Source organism: Oreochromis niloticus, linkage group LG17 (assembly GCF_001858045.2).
Source record: "Oreochromis niloticus isolate F11D_XX linkage group LG17, O_niloticus_UMD_NMBU, whole genome shotgun sequence".
NCBI lineage: Eukaryota > Metazoa > Chordata > Actinopteri > Cichliformes > Cichlidae > Oreochromis > Oreochromis niloticus.
In genome coordinates, this window is record NC_031981.2 from 1330098 (window position 1) to 1349897 (window position 19800).

At 44.8% G+C, this 19800-nt stretch overlaps 1 protein-coding gene across 3 annotated transcripts in view; it reads right to left on the bottom strand.

The window, feature by feature from the left end:
• dennd1b (DENN/MADD domain containing 1B) overlaps positions 1-19800 on the bottom strand; it is a 94054-nt gene that overhangs the window by 16626 nt on the left and 57628 nt on the right. For all 3 annotated transcript variants that reach the window (XM_025899380.1, XM_005460342.3, XM_005460343.3), the window contains 4 exons: positions 19409-19454; positions 18072-18173; positions 9636-9761; positions 5711-5812 (listed from right to left, as the gene is read on the bottom strand). In XM_025899380.1, coding sequence (XP_025755165.1) covers positions 5711-5812; positions 9636-9761; positions 18072-18173; positions 19409-19454 — 376 coding nt within the window. The remainder of the gene's footprint in view (positions 1-5710; positions 5813-9635; positions 9762-18071; positions 18174-19408; positions 19455-19800) is intronic.

Sequence of the window (19800 nt, forward strand, 5' to 3'; positions counted from 1 at the left end):
GCTTTCTTTCTTTTTTTAGGGGAAAGAAACTACAAATTACATTTCTAAAATATTGAACATGAAGAAAATCATTATAGGAACACTGATGACTCACACACACACACACACACACACACACACACACACACACACACACACGGTGTTCTGTTAACTTCATCCAACCAAACTGACCACAGGTTGGCGTTAGCTTCTAATCCCATTGCTTATTTTATGATCAAATCTATTGTGACATCATCGGGTTATTCTTGGCAAGTCTGTGGATGCAAAAAAAAGGAACAAAATACACACACACACACACACACACACACACACACACACACACACACACACACACGCTGCAATATGTTAAGTCACTTTTAAATCTCCCACTGCACAGTTTTAACAAGTCTGCTAAGAGTTGTTAAAACTGTGTGAAAATGCAGAAAAGCCAACTTTGCACAGGTTTGATTTTCTTATCTCAAACTTAAATGTTTACATTTTAAACTTCTTGTGTGGAGGTTGGAGGGAAAAGTAACAATGTACCATTGTGCTTATTTAAATAAATAAATGCTTATAATAATATGCAAACATATATACATTTGCATTTAAAGCTGGAATTTTCACTAATTATTACCATTAATTAGTGATCAACACCTACTGCCTTTCAAACAATGTTTAAGGGTTTTAATAACAAATGAGCACAGACGGCAACATGCTGCCATTTGATTTCCAAGTGCAGCGGTCCCATTTCCACCCCTGAAAGTGTGGCCAAAGTATAACAACAGCAGAGGTTGTTCTTGGGTGCATGTCTTCAGGGACAGCCTGCTAACTAGCGACCGACACGTCGACCCGCGCCCGTGGTCAGAAGAGCTGGAAACTCATCATTAGATCATTTTAATGAGAGGTGAGAGCGCCGCTTCCAACCGGTGCGCTGCTTCATGGCTGGCCCAATTAGCACAGATAATCAACCCAAATCATCACCTAGCCAGAGCCTCCGCTTACACTCCCCACCCCACCCCCAGCCATATTACCTGCCTCATTGTGGGCCTTAATTAGACATTACTCATCAATGGCAGCCTGTGATCAACACACTCGCGCACACATGCAAACCAGCACTTAAAATAAATAAATTAAAAACAAAAAACAGTCATTCTGGTGTTCAAGCACACGAGCATGCCCATAACACATGAACGAAGAGACAACAGACCCTTTTCTTTGTTTTTAACTGTGATACCACCTTAAATAAGGGTGGTGGGGGATGGTTAAGGTTACAGATATAACCAAGGTTCTCTGATTAGCATGTCTCACTCTTGGAACTGCCCATTACAGCAGCTCCGATACCTGTGTGTCATTTAGTGTGAATCATGCTCATCAGAGCACTACATCGAAAATCTATACAAGAGAGAAGCGTCGACACCAGGACGGGTGCTGTGCCATCCAACTTATAAAACCTGATGGTGGTGGTGGGGGAAGCTAGCTTCTGCCACTATAAGCCATGACAAATAACTGGCCACCTGATCCAGAACTATCCTGCCATCTGTGGTCTGGCTTTGCGTCCTTGGACTACAAGTTTCTGGGACCTCTGGACAAACAGGGGAGAACATCGCCACCTGTGCGCTTCACTGGGACTAAAGCAGGCGAGAGCTGAGGCTTCTTTGGAAAGTAGAGTTTTAGTGCCTCATCAACATTGTGTTTCTCCTCACCTCTCTCTTTACATGGAGGTGTTGGACGCAAGAAAAGATGGTATGGCTTCACCATCTATCTCCATAATCTGGTCCAATAAAATGTTTAACTGTTTGAACGGAGCGATTTCTGCAGCCGTTAAATCAACATTTTATAAGCTGCGTTTGGCTGGCAGGTGAGCCTGTGTGCGTTCACATGCCCTGCATGTTAACATCAAGGCTATTTAAATGCTCTCCTCCGTCCCAGGCGGGCCTCACACCCTCGCCCAACTGCGAAACACAATTCGCTGGTAGGCTAAGTGAGGAAACGGAAAGAAACAAAGACATTTTCCCAGGCAGCATAAAGGGCTGCTTTTCTTCATGTACTGCTTCCAATGACGTCATACTGTATTACTACTTGCTAGAACAGCGCTCCCCAACACCCGGCCCACGGACCAGTTCCCATCCGTGAGTCGTTTGGTACCGGGCTGTGAGAGTTGAGGCTCGGGCGTGAAATTTATGGTTTTCAGGGGTTTTATCGTTATTTTTTTAATTGTTTTTATCGTTAACTCAGTTTCCCTGGGTCCTTTCCAGTGTGTTATACATAAATCGTCTTTTTTTTTTGATACCAGTACTGGTTTTATTTTGTTGTATTATCCGCGACACCTTAAAAGTCAGTCCGCGGCACAAAAAAGGTTGGGGACCGCTGTGCTGAAGTACCTCTTGGCCTGTTGGTAATTTTTATTTTTAGTTTAGTTTTGTTGGTAAAGCTAAAGCTAGCACCGTTATTGGCCTCATGGTATTTGAGATTCTGGTGACGTCACGTAGGATATTTGTAAATAGCGAGACAGTAACGGATTCTACAAAAGAGAAAACTCTGAGGAAACAACCAAGACGGGACCGAACGAGGGCCAGCTTTAATGAAACAAAGTTACTCAGAATTCTGATTTTGCCAACATTTGGAAATCGAGTCATTTACTTGTTCAAGTGTCAAATAAATGTTGCTGCTGATTTAAAAACAAATCCAAGCCAAACTAAATATGTAAAGACAGACAAGTGAAAGTATGAAGAACAGATGCTAGTCCTGCTGCAGCGCTTCGAGTCTAAATGTCTCTTTGTTTCCTTGGTGCTCTTATGAACAGCAGAGAGGAAGAGCTCTCCCATCTACTCACCAGCACACTGAGTCACAGTCAGTCATAGTGGTCTGGCTTCATGTGGCTTTGGAATCCTTCAGATTCACTTACAGACACAAAACGTTCTCATATTTCAGCAAGAATGTAGAAATTTAGACAAACTGAGGGGAGTCTGGCGAGTGGCCACCAATATTATCAGCATGTTCTGTTGGAGTACATATCAGGAAAGCATGCTTATATATATGAAAAAAAGGGCGCATGCAAATATTAGAAATATGAGAACGCTGCATTTTGCATTTTTTCCTGTTGCTCTTTATTGCCATTAAAATAATATTTACTTTCCAGTTTCCTGCAGCAGCTGTGATACACAATAAAGTGTGCTTTCTGCACTGCGAGACTGCGACCGCACACAACGGATTAATTTATTACACACCATTCCTCGACAATCTTGTTCTTATCCACCAAGACTGATGCATAATAAATCACTGGAGTCCAAGTCCCAGTGAAACAGCACATGGCTTCGTTTTGTCAATAGGAGAAAGAGTTCATTGACTCAGGCTCTGCTGTACGTGTAGGAGCTGAGGATGGTTGATAGGAAGCAGGTTAACGTTGACAGACCCCCCCCCCCCCCCCCCCCCCGCATTCTTTTGGATGATTTCTCCCACTTGCTGTTCGGAGCAGAGATGAGCTGGTGGACCGAGCAGAGACGAAACACTGCGGGGAGCTGAGAGTTTGTAGGAAGGTGAAAATGTGACATTTTAGGGGGGGTGTAGCCTATGTGTCTACTTATTTTAGGGTTGGTTCACTTAAGATTGGCCTCATGGCAGAATTTATTAACCAGAACAACAGCAGGTTGTGTTTATATTTTTAGTAACATTAGCTAGTCCAGTTGTTATAATAAGGGCATTAAATGCAACTATTAGCCTTAAATGTCATGTGACACTACAGGGTCTTTAGCTCCGTAATTACTAATGACGAACTCCTGACTTTGCATGAATAACTCTGATTATTTGACTTGGCTGATTGCAGAACCAAAGAGCTGCTATGCAGTGAATTAAAACACTCCAAAAACACAAAGTACCTGCAGAAAAGCAATTTCCTGCTGAAACGGTAACACCTCAAACTAAGGTAACACCTCAACATTACGCACGTGTGTAATATGGTCTGTCAAGTCCAACAATGTGGTTTAAATTTTACTGCCGGCGTAATGTTGACGGTGTAAAAATCGCCTATTTGGGTTGTTGTGTAGCTTCGTTCCATTTGAGCGTTGAGACTTGGCGGCCCCAACCTGTTTGTTTACACTGATTTAGCCCAAAAACGGTAGCTACGATTGTCCGGTGGTTCCCTATGTCAACAATCCCGCTGGGAATAAAGTGTTCACCTCGGCTGGAGAAAACGGAAAACAAACAGGAAGCAAAATAATTAAAGAAAGACTCTAATCCCTGCACATCTGTGGACGTTGATCCATTTGTTTTAATAAAAGAATACAGGGAGCAGTCCGAGTTTCTAACGTGCACTTTTTTTTTTAATGAGAAAAACCGGGGAGGAGTCGTCAGCCGGTGACTAACGAACGTGACGCTAAAGATTTATTGCGTTAAAACAAATAACGAGAGTGTTGTCGGGTAAGAATGAGCTGGGAAAATACAAAGTCCAACCATCTCCAGGACCACAGAAAACGAATGCGTGCACGTGTGTGGCCACGCCAGTCGAGTTTTGTTTGTGTGTTTCCGAGTGGATGTAGGTCACGGCCAGAGCAGCGCTCGGGTGAACCGCTGGCCTCTTTCACTTTAGTAGCGAGAGGAGTGGAGGAGATAAGCTCGCCCCATCTCCTGCGCTGGAGAGGAGGAGGAGATAAGGGCCTGTTTCCCAATGCTACCGCTGAGGCGTGAGCCAGCCGGGAGGATGCTTTGAACCGCTGCTCGCTATCTGCTCTGCCTGGGAAAATTATAAACCGAGTGTCCAGAGAAACAAAAGGTTGATTGAGGGCTGCTGTGCTGCGCTCTCGGGGGTAAATCGCACTAGTATCGTGGGTCAGAGAGCGCAAAGAAAAATCCGAGGGGCGAGAGGAAATTTTCTTCGGTGCCAGAGGTGTCTTTCCACTCGTCTCTGCTAAGTTTAGTATTACTGAAGGGATTTTGGGGGGAAAACATATTAAGTATACATGAGTGGTTTTTAAGGGAAACCACACATGAATAAAGGATACCTGCTCGCGCTCAGGCACACAAACACACAGCAAGTAAACACACACACCACCCCAGCGGAGTTAACAAAACCTATACGAGGTGGATTTTAGATTTTCTGAGGAGCAAATTAAAATTCTGGTCCCACATTTTGATTTCACAGACACGTGGACATGATATCTTTTTTTTTGGGGGGGGGGGGGGGGGGGGGGTATACCAGATAAAATCGAGCAGAGAAACATTAAGATGTGCACTAAGAGATATCCACTGTAAACTGTTTCTGGAGGTCAGTAACCTCACATAATCCCAGGCCTCTCGCCTCTACGTTCCTCCAAATCCAGCTGACAATTTGCTGAGCGCGAGAGGAGCTACCAGGCAACTTTTATCTATAAAACTAAAAACTTTCACCAATGGAAACAAGAAATATGCTCAAAAATAACCTGATGGAAGAGGTTAGAATAACCTACCAAGTAAGCACTCACTCAGTGTGTGCATACAAGCAGCTGACAGCAGATGGTTCTGATCTGAGGACGACCAAAGGCCCTCTTTTATAGAACAGAATGCAAATATAGATAAAGATGTTACAGTTTTTCCACTTCAGCACAGAGCACACACATGCACACAGACACACACACAGACACAGACACACACACAGACACAGACACACACACACACACACACACACACACACACACAGACACACACACACACACACACACGCACACACACAGACACACACACACACAGTGGTTTGTACCTGTTTGAAGAGCTGCAGGTTGACAGCCATGGACAGGAAGTTCTTCATGGTGCTCGAACGATGGTTCACGAAGCTTTCTTCACAGAACGTGATTGGCTCTCCCTGTTCACAAAAACATTTTTGGGTAAAAACAACAAAACTCGGACTCTTTGTTTGCACCAATCTGTTTTTGCACCACGTTTACTCGAAGCTCATAAACGAGCCGCAGGAAGCAGATATCCTGTTTTTTAAGGCACTAGTGTTGTTTATGGAAGGATTCGTGTCATGCACATGATGTGTGGCATCGTTACAACGCTGCATTTTTTAACCATCGAGTATTTCAGACGATTTCTTCATTAGTGAGCTAAAACCCAAACAGGACTAGTTTAAAAGAGTGACAGGAAGGAAGGAGGAAGAGTGGAAGTTGGGGGAAAAAACAAAAAAAGGAAAATTAGAAATGGTTCCCCTGGCAATGCGTACATGATCTCCCCTGGACCAGATACACGTCCCAGTAAACCCAACAGTGCTCCACACGAACACATTATTGCATTATTACCATTTCTTACATCATGTCTGTCGGCCTGTGAGCTATAGAAACGCAGGATGACAACAGAACCACTACAGGCCAATCGCGCGCTGCCCCACGGTCCTTTTCCAGTTCATGTTCTCTCATAATTAACATAATTCTCACAGATTTCAACGATGCTCCAAATTCTTCAGAGGTAAAACAATGTGCTTTGTCTGTTCCAGGCTACGAGCACAGCGCGCCACATAAAAACAACTTAACAACGCTGGAGAATAACCCCATTTTCAGGGACTGGCGGAGGATACCAGTGGCCCAAATTACATCACGGGAATACAGTTCCACTTACATCACTAAAGTTTTTACAGCATATTATCTTGTAAGAGTTGAAAGTAACTCACGGTTTAATCAGCTACAGACCACACTGCAGCGTACAAAGCTGGACAGCAGACTGAAAAGCTGACGGCTACTAAGGAAAAACAAATATTCCCGAGTACACAGAGCTCAGTGTTCAAACTCACACTGACCTGCAGTGCATGACAACTACGAGCGCTGCTGCAGGACTCTCCCATCTTTACAGGGACAGTTCACTGATGTGTGTTTGCTGAGGTTGTTCAATTCATCACGATCTGGTTACATGAAAATAAAGCTGGTGAGAAATTTCTCTCTACTTGGCTACAGTTGCCAGCAGGAAGGTGATGTGCATCTCCTCCGTGGTTGCACCGCGGCTTTGCTTTGGCTTTGCTGTGGTAGAAAGAAAACTGTTCCTGGCTGCTTTACTGGTTTTATTTTTCATGTTGACACTTGTTGTTTTTAAACTGGCCTGAGAGTGAGCGAGAAGCATTTAGCCCCTTATATTTAATGTAAGGTGGACGTACAGATTTCTCCATACTGTAGACGGAAGAACGTGTTTTCATTTCAAAGTTTTATCTGCACCTTTACAGAAGGAGCACAACAATCATTTTAGCTATTTTAAGAGAGTCATTAAACTGAAGCACAAAGCATCCAGGTTAGAGGAAAACTCGATAGTGTAAAGTTTGATGACTGCCTGCTATTTGTTTACATGGTGAACTTTTCCTCTACAGCAGAAAAATACAACAAACAACAAACATCGATTCAAGGACTTGACGTGATTTTACCGCATCACAGGGTTCAATGCATGTTTTTATCCTGTCTTCCTTCTCTCACCCCAACCAATCACAGCAGATGGCCCCGCCCCTCCCTGAGCCTGGTTCTGTCGGAGGTTTCTTCCTGTTAAAAGGGAGTTTTTCCTTCCCACTGTCGCCAAAGTGCTTGCTCATAGGGGGTCATATGATTGTTGGGTTTTTCTCTGTATGTATTATTGTAGGATCTACCTTACAATATAAAGCGCCTTGAGGCGACTGCTGTTGTGATTTGGCGCTGTATAAATAACATTGAATTGAATTTCAAAATATGCAAAATGTTGAGGATGAGCCAAAAGTAAAACCGAGGAAGATTCTTTAAGACAGACGATGAAGCCTCCACAGCTGATACATCGGTCAGGTTTCATGCTTGAATGCACATTCATTATTTAAAATGGATACATTTTATTGCATGTTCTGGACTCTTCCATCTCATGTTGGCTTATATCTGTGCAGGCACTTTTCATACAGAGCTGCAAATTCTTTGAGCAAACTGTAACTTTCTGAGATTATGCACCGAGAAGGTTTCTGTGTCTAAAATAATCGTTACCACTTTTAAATATGTGATAGCACCTCAACCACGCCTATCCACAGCTTCACATCTGGCTGGATAATCTGAACCGGTTACACGTGTTGTTTAGCCAAACCTGAGCGAATAGGACCGACCGCACTATGAGGTACGCACACCCGCCTACCCAGCCTGGCCTCACCGACGGTGGTAAAAACCGATTTGCTATTTCAGGTTCTTTTGTCAGACACCTGTGTTACTCCAAGCTAGCGAGAAGCACCTGGGGAGCTTTAACGTGAGCCGAAACCGATGATCTGCCCGTATGATCAGCTGACTGCTTTTCGAGTCATTATCATTTTCGAGTTTTGTTTCATTTACAACTCAGCGAGACTCTCACCGAGCATCCACACCCCTCCTTCTGTCGAGGCATATGGATCTGTGAACTGCAGAGCGCCTCAGCTCTCTCCAGGAAGATCTTTCCTTCAGAACGACGAGCAGAGCGATATTCCCCAAATTTCGGGACACAGGAAGAGATCTTCTTTATCAAAACACAAGTGTAGTTTGTGCATGTATGTTAACTCCAAAGCTTTTACACAGATCCTAAAAGTCTAAAAGAAAACAGTGTGTGAACGTGAGCGAACTGAGAAATCACCGCACGATGCGCTCGCACGCACAAACACACCGAGTCTCGGCGCCTGTGTCAGAGGGGAGGCAGTTTGTTCGTATACAGCCTGTATACAAAGAAAAGAGAGACAGCATCAATAATGTAGCATCTTGACTCCGGGAGTCCACAAAGTCCAATTAATCTCAAAGCCAGAGGAACAAAGGCTTTGCTATCTGACAAACAGGACATGGTGTAGTTTGCTCTGCTCTGATTCAGACTTGATAAGCAGAAAAGATCTAGAAAAGAAATGTTAGGGGGCTTAGCAAAGGCAAGTTAAACACCAAAGGTGGCTAAAAGAGATCTTCAAAGGGAACGTCCCGACTCTTTTCGGCTCCTCTGACATTTCACCGTCTCAGACAAGCCCACCTTAGCTCCTCGCTCTGACTGAAAACACACCTTTCGCTTTGAGTCGAAACAGATGAAATTTGACTCTGTTCAGCCAAACTGAAAACGCCTCTGTGTTGCGCATGCTTAGGAGCAAATACACCAGCCTATGTGCATATATGCACATTAATGTACTGTTTATAACAGCGATCCCCAACCCTTGGGCCACGGACCGGTACTGGTCTGTGAGTCATTTGGTACCGGGCCGTGAGAGTTGAGCCTCGGGTGTGAAATTTATGGTTTTCAGGGTTTTTATCATTAACTCTGTTTCCCTGGGTCTTTCCCCGTGTGTTCTTCTTTTTTTTGGTAGCGGTACTGGTTTTATTTTGTTGTATTTATCCGCGACACCTTAAAGGCCGGTCCGTGAAAATATTGTCGGACATAAGCCGGTCTGTGGCGCAAAAAAGGTTGGGGAGCGCTGGTTTATAAGGTTGGGGAAACCTGCAGTCAGCTGAGACTGAAGGAGTCACAACGTTTCAACCTTTTGGGACCGATCTATGTGAAGATCTCTGCTCGCAGAATGACTTCCAAAGATTTTGCACAAATACACTCTGACACCGTACTCGTCACATTAGCTGTCATGCGTGATTTTTACACCACAAAAGCTGCGCAATAAAAGTGTTGCCCATTGTTTGAGCGAACTCACTGTTTACACACATTCAGTGGCTTTTAGTGATTAACATGATGATTAATGACGTCCTTACAGGTTTATATCTGAGAGCGTCTCTGTAGGATCCAAACAGAGCGGCCTGCGCTCTCAGGAAGGCCCTCGCCACACCACTTCCCGTCGCTGTCGACTGCTTCTTCAGCTTGCTCTTCAGCGAGGACACCTGATGGAAAAGAAAATCGGGAGAGAGAGGTGGTGGGGTGCGGGGAGAGACGGAGGGGTAAAAGTTAAATTATCACCTCTGAAATTGGTGGAAGAAACAGCTAGCCCATTCTGGGTGTGAAGTATCACATTTGCAGGTCATCTCAAAGAAGGGAAAGGAAAGAAAGGGAGAAGCTTCAGCCTTTCCACCGATCTGTTGTGCTGCTGGGAGCACCTGCTGCTTTGCTAATTGAGCGGAGCACGGGGGCGGCGAGGAGGAGGGGACATCGGCGAGGAAATGGAAACTCACATTCTTGATTTTCCTCTCTCACCCTCTCCTTCTCCATACTGCTCTTCACCCCCCTCCCTCCCTCCCTCCACCACCCATCACCTTCTTGCTTTTTTCGCCATCTCTCCCTCCTGTTTTCCCCTCCCCTCTTGGCTCTGCTGGACTCCCTCTAGAAGAGGATTCTTGACATAAAGCGTCTTTAATTATTTTCCCCTCTCCTGGCTCTGTCTCCAGGACTCCAGGCGAGAGTGGAGGAGCAGCAGGCCCGAGCTTGTTTTAGGATGACAAAAGATTCACGCCGGCCACCGGGCCCTGGGGAGTCTGGGAAGGAAGTTGTCAAGAGGCTCTCCTCACCTGCTCAGCAGTAGTCTGTGTTGTGGCAGTGCAAGGAGGAGGCAGAGATAGCGAGGCACTGCTCCTCTCTGTGTGGGCTGTGCCAGCCTAGCGCAAAAGCACAATGTTTGATCGGGTTGCGCAGGAAGTCTAGATTACTCTAACACAGTGGGCTGGTAGCGCTGGCCTTGAATCCCAATTGCAAAAGGAAAACATTACGTTTAACCTTCAACCTCAATTAGCGAGAAACGGATCGTGTGCACCTCCAAACTTTGCATTGATTCAGTCCATATTCTACACTAGTGTAAAACAGGCTGAAATACCACCTGCCAAACTGGGACAGAAACTGGGAGTGCACATGTCAAATGACCACCACGAAAAGGGAAAATTACCGTTTGAATTAATCTAACGTAGAGTCATCACGTCGAGGCGTGCGCTCTGCGTTGTTCGTGTTGCTCTCATACATCACGTCACCGCACGTACTCTGTTTATTTCACACTTCTTAAATCGTTATTTGCACATTTTTACTGTAAATGACGGTGGCCCTGAGAGGACAAACGGACTGCAACTTAAGAAAACACCAGCAATAAGAAAAATGCTGCAAAAGCACACAAAACACAACGGAAATAGGAAAAACGAAAACGGAAAACGAAAACGTGAATAGGAAAAAAATGATTTCCAAAAGCACAAGGGAAGTGTTTCTGGGGAGACAATAACCCGACGGACCAGTTGCAGGAACCAAAATATGCTAAGAATTGCGCTGGGAGACACTTAAACGAAGTGGAGGATCTGTCGGTTTAGTGACGAAAGAAAAGATGAGGCAAGTGTGTTAGCTTAACTATTAGCCTAAAAATCCGTCATAAATATTATAGGAATATTATATATCATGAGATTAAAACACACTTACCCAGCATGTTTTGGTTCCTGCAACTGGTCCGTCGGGTTATTGTCTCCCCAGAAACACTTCCCTTGTGCTTTTGGAAATCTGTTTTTCCTATTTCCGTTGTGTTTTGTGTGCTTTTGCAGCGTTTTTCTTATTGCTGGTGTTTTTTAAGTTGCAGTCCGTTTGACCTCTCGGGGCCACCGTAGTAAATTTCTAAATTTAAAATCTGTAAATTTAGTAAATTTCCTTATTGCAATTTAATGATCGGGCATTGCAATAAGCATTTCACCACATGTCGTACTGTGTAAGTGTGCGAGACGAATAAAATTTGAGTATCTGTGGCGAAAAAGTCAAAGCGATGAAAGCAGTAAAACATCTGACCCACGCCTGCAGCAAATGTGATAAAGTGCTGATCTGGTCTATGGTCGCGTACATCGCGCTGCGGCGTTGGGGGGATTTTGTCATCTGGCATCTGCAATTAGCCGATCTGGGAAACTTCAGGGAGGAGAAGCAAAGTGTTAGCACAGCTCACACGGAGGACAAGCGGGGAGAGGCAGCCGGAGAGTGTGGCAGTCTTAAACTGGGACAAAGACAAAATGAACAGTGTTGATTTGGCTCCCCTGGGCTTTCTCACTCTCCACAGCGTCCCCGTGCTGCCACTGCAAATGCTCCCAGGCATCAAACAGAAAGTTTATCACGGTTAAATTAACAAGTGTCATCTCCATATTCACTCATTGTGCTAAATGCTTTTATGTTTATGTAAAGCCCTTTTTGGAATTAATATTTAATGTTTATGTGCATTTTCACTGTTTTCCCCCCTTCCTCGCAAATCATTAAACTGCCTTTTTCCCCCCTCTCCTTTTTGGAGGGGGAGAATCAAAGCGAACACAATGTCAGTCTACGAGGGGGAGGCATACCCCCGAAGACTGTCAGAGGAGACGGGATAGTGGAGTTTACTCTGCACGCAGCAGCTTTGAACGGGTGAGAGCGCCGCGGCGGCGAACACTTTTTAATGAGGTGGGGACACAATCACTACTGTTTTGTTGTTTTTTTTACTTCTCGGTGTTTGAAAAACGGGCGATAAAGCGATGAGTTGGAAGTTTCGCCTTCGTTCACGGGAAGAGTTAAAATATCCTCCTTCGGTCACACGTAGCGATTAATTAAATTGTCAGATATTACAAATCAAATATAGTCGTAGCGTGTTTTGTTAATAGAAATGAAAACGCGCGGTGCGCTGCCTCACACAGGGAAAAAAAAGAAATAAATAAAACAAACGTGTACGTCGTAATTGGGTTTTGAATATGGCGCCTACGCCACAATCATCAGGTGTGCCTCCGCGGTAATGGCTCTGTCAAACTAATTAACTTCTGCAGTTTGAGTGAAGCTAACGAGATGCGTACAGGCATCAGAGGAAGGCCAGGCTCTACAGGTGATAACCCTATTTGGCAGTGACATTTTTTAGTGTAAAGTCACAGTGGCGGTGATGAGATCAAAGGCAGAGAGTCCCCCATTGGGTCCAATTAGAACTATAGCATTGTACAGGGAAGGGGTGGCAGGGGGAGAGAGGGGAGTGGGTGGTTGTCGGAGAGAGACACAGAGACAGAGAGAGAGGGAAAAAACTGTTGAGTTATGATATTCATAATCTATGCAGAGAGGCCTTTCCAGTACAGGTCTTCTCCCCATAGCTGTGATCTTTTCAATTTACATCAAGGGAAGATGGTCGGGGATGAAAGCGGGGCATCCGAGGCGCTCGGCCCCCAGAGGGCAGACACGGGGCCTCATTAAGGCCCGGCCCAGCCAGCCCCAAACAGGGTTTGAAGTGCGTCACATAAAGAGCATGGGGTCAAAGGTCAGACATAGAACAGATCTCCATTTAACTCTCCAGCTGGAGATGGTAATTAGCAGGTGCAATGATGATCCCTGCCTGAATGTAAGGGATGATACCTCTGTAGGTGACACCAGGCATCTGTGTGAACGCATGCGAATGTCTGCGCTCACGCCGCCGCCTTGATGCATTGATGCATCGAGCGAGCATCAATCAAGGGCCTTGCGTCGCACTGCTGTGCACGTGCGACCGAAACGCATGAGCTTTTGGATAATTTTTAAAAAAGCAAACTTGCCATGTGATTTCCTATTTTGTTAAGTGACACAGAATCAGGTAACGCATGACACGCACCACAAACTTTCACTTTTAATAAACGACAAAAGGAGAAGAAAAAACATCTGCAAACGAGCTCGATTATATACAGATATGTAGAATTTTACTTTAAATTTTTACTTGGGCATTAAAAAAAAAGTCTCACAAATAACGACCCTGACGCTTGTCTGTTGTTTTAAAAAAACGAATAAAAAGTTGGATTTTCTTCTCACAAAAAAGGAATGTTTTGTTTAAGAATCTGTCCAGGGAAAGAAAGCCATGGGGACGCAATTAAAGAACTACAAAGAAAAAAATAGTTATGAAAATCTCCCACTTTCTTTTGATGTGCTGCAGTCTGAACTGTACACACACACACACAAATCTGAACAAAGACGCACAGAGAACCCACACACACACACACACACACACACACACACACACAAAGAGAACGCAACTTGGAATCTGTGAAAAATCATTCCTTCTTTCAATTAAAGATAAATATTAGATATCTTTTAAACCGCAAAATGAAAATTAACCATAAAAATGCAGAACAAAGACGAATCTACACAAATACAGTCGATACTAGTTTTAGGTTTGACTGCAAGAAATTATTTTTTTAAAAATCAGTAAAGCAGTGGACGAAAAAACTAAAAGGTATAAAGTATTCAGAGTGTTGCGTTGCAATACATTAGTCAGGCGAAATGAGAAAGGGTGAGAAAGCAAAGGGGGGAAGTGTGTGTGTGTGTGTGTGTTTTAATAGGGCTATCTCATTGCCATGAGATTCTGCCCGGTGTGGGGTTACTTTGTCAAGCTGACCTCTTATAGCAGCTGAGCGGCTGAGTTTTGCATACATAATTAACTACAGCTAAATGTCATCCCTCACTTCAATAACTAACGCAGTGGGTGATGCTGCTCTCCCTTTTTGACTTCTAATCCAGAGCGAAGCGCCGGCAGACCGACTATGTGAAAATGAAGTGCAGCTTTTTAAACTCCACGCGAGTCAATGAAGGGCTGCTAACGCTGCAGCGGGAGTGTGTGCGCAGCGCCACAGAAAGACAAATCACAACCTGGAAAATGAGGCTTTAAATGAGCACACTGTGACGTTTGCAGTCGGTACAATAAGGACTCACAACAGCAACAGGAAAATCAGATACTTTGCTTGGAGCTTGTTATGATGTGGTGCAGATCCCAGGACTGTTTCTGGAAAAGTACAGCGTGTAGCCGAGGTGGAGCGACTGCATTCCCGGCGCTGAGCTACCACGTAGTTTCAGCGCAGCATGCGAGGGACTTTACTGTAGGCAGCTTTGCTTTAAGTGAAGCAAACTTGGCTTATTGTAAAGTGAAAATGGACAAAATCTGAGCAGAAAGTTTACTCCAAACTACACGTGAACGACAAACGTTCCTCCGGCGTGTGGGTGTCTCTGTGAGTGTTGCCTGCTGCTGTCGGCCGCGCTCTGCTCTACATGATGACGTAGATGTTGTTTTCTGGAAAATGTCAGAAACCGAACGCCAAATTAAAGCCGCGATGTTTGATTAAGTGCGCCAGGTGATCTCAGGAGAGGCGCGCAGACGCAGCCTCAACCCCCTCGTTCATTTGTAAACCTCCAAATGTAGGCTTGAAATACAGGAAGTAGGAGTGTACGCTGTAAATCCCCCCCTTGATTGGGAATACAAATGATCAAATGTGCGAAGGCTAGGTACGTACGGGTACGCGGTGTCAGCAAAGTAGCGAGAGGCAGAGAGGAGGAGAATAGAAGGAATTAGGCTGTGATGTGAGAGGGAGCATCTGAAAATAAAGATGTAAGCTGCATTGTAGCAGCTCACCTTGAATACGCGGCACAGAAAGAATAATACATGAAAACAAAAAAATTCTTCCATCATTGGTTTGAGATCAACTGCCAGGATCAAATAACAATCCGATTCAGACGTGCGATGTTTGTTTTCGGAATTAACAGACTCCTAATTTGCTATTCTTGGATACTTTTAATGACTGGCGGAGTAAACAGCTCCGCCAACCAAAAGCCAATTATAACTTTATCAGCACAATCTCTGCGCTGAAGAATTGTGGATCTCAGAGAAGGAAACAAAAATACCTTGATCTTCCAGGGAAAAACTACAGCTTCTTTTTTATTTGTTTTTATCGACTATTCCTTTTCAGTAAGCTTGTCAACACGTTGCTTTTACTGACACGAGCGCAGCCTGTTCTGAGATCAACATTAATGTATATTAAAAAAAAAAAAGTATCGAAACTTTTGGTTAAAGCAACTCTAAATAATGCAAAATCCTGCCAAAACACTGTAGGCTCTATTTGTCTAATAATATCAGGCCTTTTATTTAAAAACAACAGTCAACAAACAAACAAACAAAGTTCCCTGATCTAATTGTTTCAAACAAACACACGGGGTTTGCTTTGGAACGCCATGCTTCAAATATTCCTCATGTTCCAAATAAAAACAAAAAAGACAAAAAGAAATTAATTCTGAATCTTTGATTAACGTGACGTTTCCAATTTAAAAACAATAAAAATCAAGAGTTACCCTCAAACGCTGGCGGCATCCTCTCTGACCCGTTACCAATTACTCTCAGTCAGATCTTTCCTTCTCGCTGCTAAACGGAACCGCTACTGGCGTGGTAGCGTTCGTAATAGTCAATAAATCTAAAATATTATGTGTGAAATTGCGGGAAAAGACCATTAAGGGGGCGGAGCTGGAGCAGGGGTCCCGTCTGAAAGAGAGACACTAATTCGGGACAACTGTGAACTCTGAACCCGCTAAAAGCACGGCCACTGGTCAGCAGATCCTCGTAATGGAGTCCACATGTGCTCGCAGCCCGCGCCGCCACAATTAGACGGATCTCCAAAGGTTTGCTTAAATCAACATCGGGGTGTTTTAGTCGTACGCACAGAAGAACTGCCCGTGGCCTTTACCTTTGAATCCATTTTATGCTTTTTATATATTCACACAAAGTGAAATAATCGTTGCTTCGTAGGTCTCGGGGCTTCTGTTTCACACCGAATAAAGCCCGAGCGTTACAGCGAGAACCGCAGAGAAACCAAGAGCGCCTTTCATAGCTCGGCAGCTCAGCCCAGGCAGAGAATCACTCAGCATTAATCAAGATTTCAGGCCTCACTTTGACAAACTGCACAATGCCTCCTTTTGTGTAAACACAAACATCAAATGCCATGTGGCGTGTCCTCATCACTAACAAGCAAACTAACAAGAGACCTGGAATTCCACTCAATTAGTACCTGCTCGCTTTGTTATTAATCTGCTAACCTCCGAGAAAAGATGAGAGGAGGCAGGAGGGGGAAAAATGAACGGGAGTAAAAACAACAACAATTTGTTACGATAAATATATTAATGCCAGCAAAGTTTCCGTTTCAGGTGGTGTAATTTGACGTGATGTGCAGGCTATGTTCTGTCATTAGTCAGGAAAAATGGCGAGTGGGGATCAAAGCAAAAAAGCCTCCGAGCCTGCCACTTAATTTATCACACGGCAAAGACAAAGGCTTCTCTCTCCGCTTCTGTCGCTTTCAAAAGCCCCGACTCTTTTTTTATGACAAACTCAGTTTGCAATTTAATTTAGGGATTCGGTCCCTGGGTGCAGAAAAGCAAGCAGGCAAGAAGTGAGAAGAAGGTAGCCAGACAGGCACACAGGCAGAGAAGCATGAGAAGCAAACAGCGGCGGCGGGAAACGTCCAGGCAGGCGGGAAGTGCTGCGAGAGAGAGAGACAAGAAGGCAGACAGGTGCCATGAAACTCGAGCAGTCAGGCAGGCAAACGGGCGAGAGAGCTGGCAGAAAGTGTAAAAAAGATCGGAGCGGTGCACAGAGTAAAGAGGCATTCACACACGCTAGCAGTCATAGTAGGCTGAGCAGCGCTAAATCAGGAGAACCAGAGAAGTGTGGGAGTGCGAGCAGGTCTGGAGTCTGCTGGGCAGTGGATTAAATTATGTACTGCTGCTGGGACAGGAGTCCGGTAGGCGGTGGAACCCGAGTATATACTGTTAGCAGCGTGGGTAATAGAGCGTCCGCAGCCTCGGCGGGGCCTCGGCGTCTCACGGCGCAGCTTTAAACACACACACACACACACACACCGTGAAGAAGAGCTAAACAAACACCACAAAGACTGGTGTGTGCGAGTGACCCCGACGCCACGGTGATGCTTCCCGTAGCACTGACCGGCGTCGGCGCTCCGTTAATTAAAGAGACGACGCGCTGGCAGGTGGCTTCACTGCCCACACTGGTAATTGGCCCCTTTCTTCCCACTCTCTCCCCCTACAAAATCACCCATCTCTGCCTTTTCTTTTCTTTTCTCTGCCTCGTCCCCTCCTCCTATCTCTCCTTCTCAGAAACGTGCCAGTGGGCAGGCAGAAACGCAAGACTTTGTGAAATAATGATTAGAATGGATGGAGATGAAGGGAAGGGAGTTTCACATTTTCCCACAAGCCTCTGATGGTCGGGGAATGCTGTTTGCCTTCGAGCGTCATACGACGCGACGGGAGTTTACTTTAGACAGCCGCAATCTGAGGAGCCAGTGCTGCAGTCATTAATGATGCGGGGAGGGGACAGAGCCGTACTCTGACAAGTTTCTGGATGTGTGTGCTTTAGTTTTCTTGCCATGCGCGTGTGCATGTGAGATCACTGCATGTGTGTGTGTGATGTAGCAATAAAAACTGCATGTTCGTCTCACCACGTCACCCGGGAGGTTGTGCAGGTCGTCGAAAGGGCTCTCCAGGGTGTTTGTGTCCACGTTCAGGATGACCACGTCCTCCAGCGATCGACTGCGCACTCTCTACGGGAGGAAAAGGGCGACGTTAGTGCAGCAGCAGACCAACGTAGATATTCTCATCATTATTATTTTACAAGTTTCAATATTATAGAATAGAAAAGTATCCATTTCAGTACACACACACACACTCAAAGCTATCATTTATTTTTCTTGTTTTTCTTAATGATCGTTGTGCTGGAGACTTCCTGTGCATCTGACATCTTTCAACATAATAAATATTTGTATTTGTGGCATTATTAAATCGTGAAATAACGCCACGATTTTTAAACCCGCAGTGTGGCCCAGGTGCGTTTCCCGGGAGACAAAGTTATTTCTGTCCTGAAGCCCGGGGAACATGAAAATCCAGCAGCCGCGGTTAAAGCTGCACAGTTATCACACTCCTTTACGATTAAGGATGAAAAATGGCGTGTGGGGGAGAAAAATGATTAGAACGTGTTTACGGTAACACGCGCGCAGACGCGAGCTGGCGAAATGAAGAATGGCACTGAGAGAAAACATTTGGACCGCGCAAACATTTTCCACAGCACCAAAAACCTCACGCATCAATAACAACACAGTGATGCTGCGGTGTGCCGCGCGCATCCCGATGGCGACAAATTCAACAATTATTTCAGTGTGGTGCAGGATGCAGGCAGGTGTGTGTGTAGGGGGGTGGGGGGGCAGCGTTGTGTGTGAATTTCTAGTTTGTCACTTTTGTGACAGCCTGTGCAGCGGAGGCTCACATGCTGATCTGGACTAATTATGTAGTGGCGGAAAGAAGGTCTGTCACGGATGCAGAGTGTGATAAATACTGCCACTGCCGCAACTGTCAGACAAATATCACACACACACGTGTGCATTAGAACATATGCATTTGCACAAACACACACACACACCTACATACTAACACTTACACACAAGTGTGAGTGTGTGTGTTCTTGCAACATGCATTCACACAAAACAGCAGTGCTGCTGATGACTTGCCCCCCAACCAACACAATGAAGTAGGAAAGCTCTTTGTTTGCAGATGCTTTCTTTGGCTTCTTTGTACGTTTGGTTTAAGGATGCACAAAAGCAGCAGAGGAAGTGAAAAGGAAAGAAAATATACCTGTCAAATTTTATTGAAACGCTGTTGGAGATGGGTTGGGGTGGGGGGTGGGGGGCATTAGGTGGACGTTTGCACAGAGAGAATAACTCAATTCAAAAATGTACACGTAACATTCAAATCTACTGAAAATGCCAAAGATCCTCTAACATACCTCGAGCAGACTAAGATGAACTCCCACAAAGTACGGCATAGGGGCGCTGTGGACAGAAAGAGAGACCTGTGAGATCAAACGGTTACACGAAGTAAGGAAACATTCGTGGAGGATACTTCAGCGATCACATGAATCTTTGAAATAAAAAATCACAGCTGTGGGAATTTGTTTCTCTGTATTCCATAAATGTAATCTGAATACATTTTAGGGTTACATTTGCCGACATGTGAAGGCCTGACTTAAAATGATTAAGAACCGTGGTAATCATGTCTCGTTAAAAATAACAACGGTCACTAAACCTTAAAATAATTACAGTTGACGCTGTTGGATGTATTGAAAACTATATTTAATTGAATCCAGCTGACAACATCGTTAGACATTCATAGGCGCAG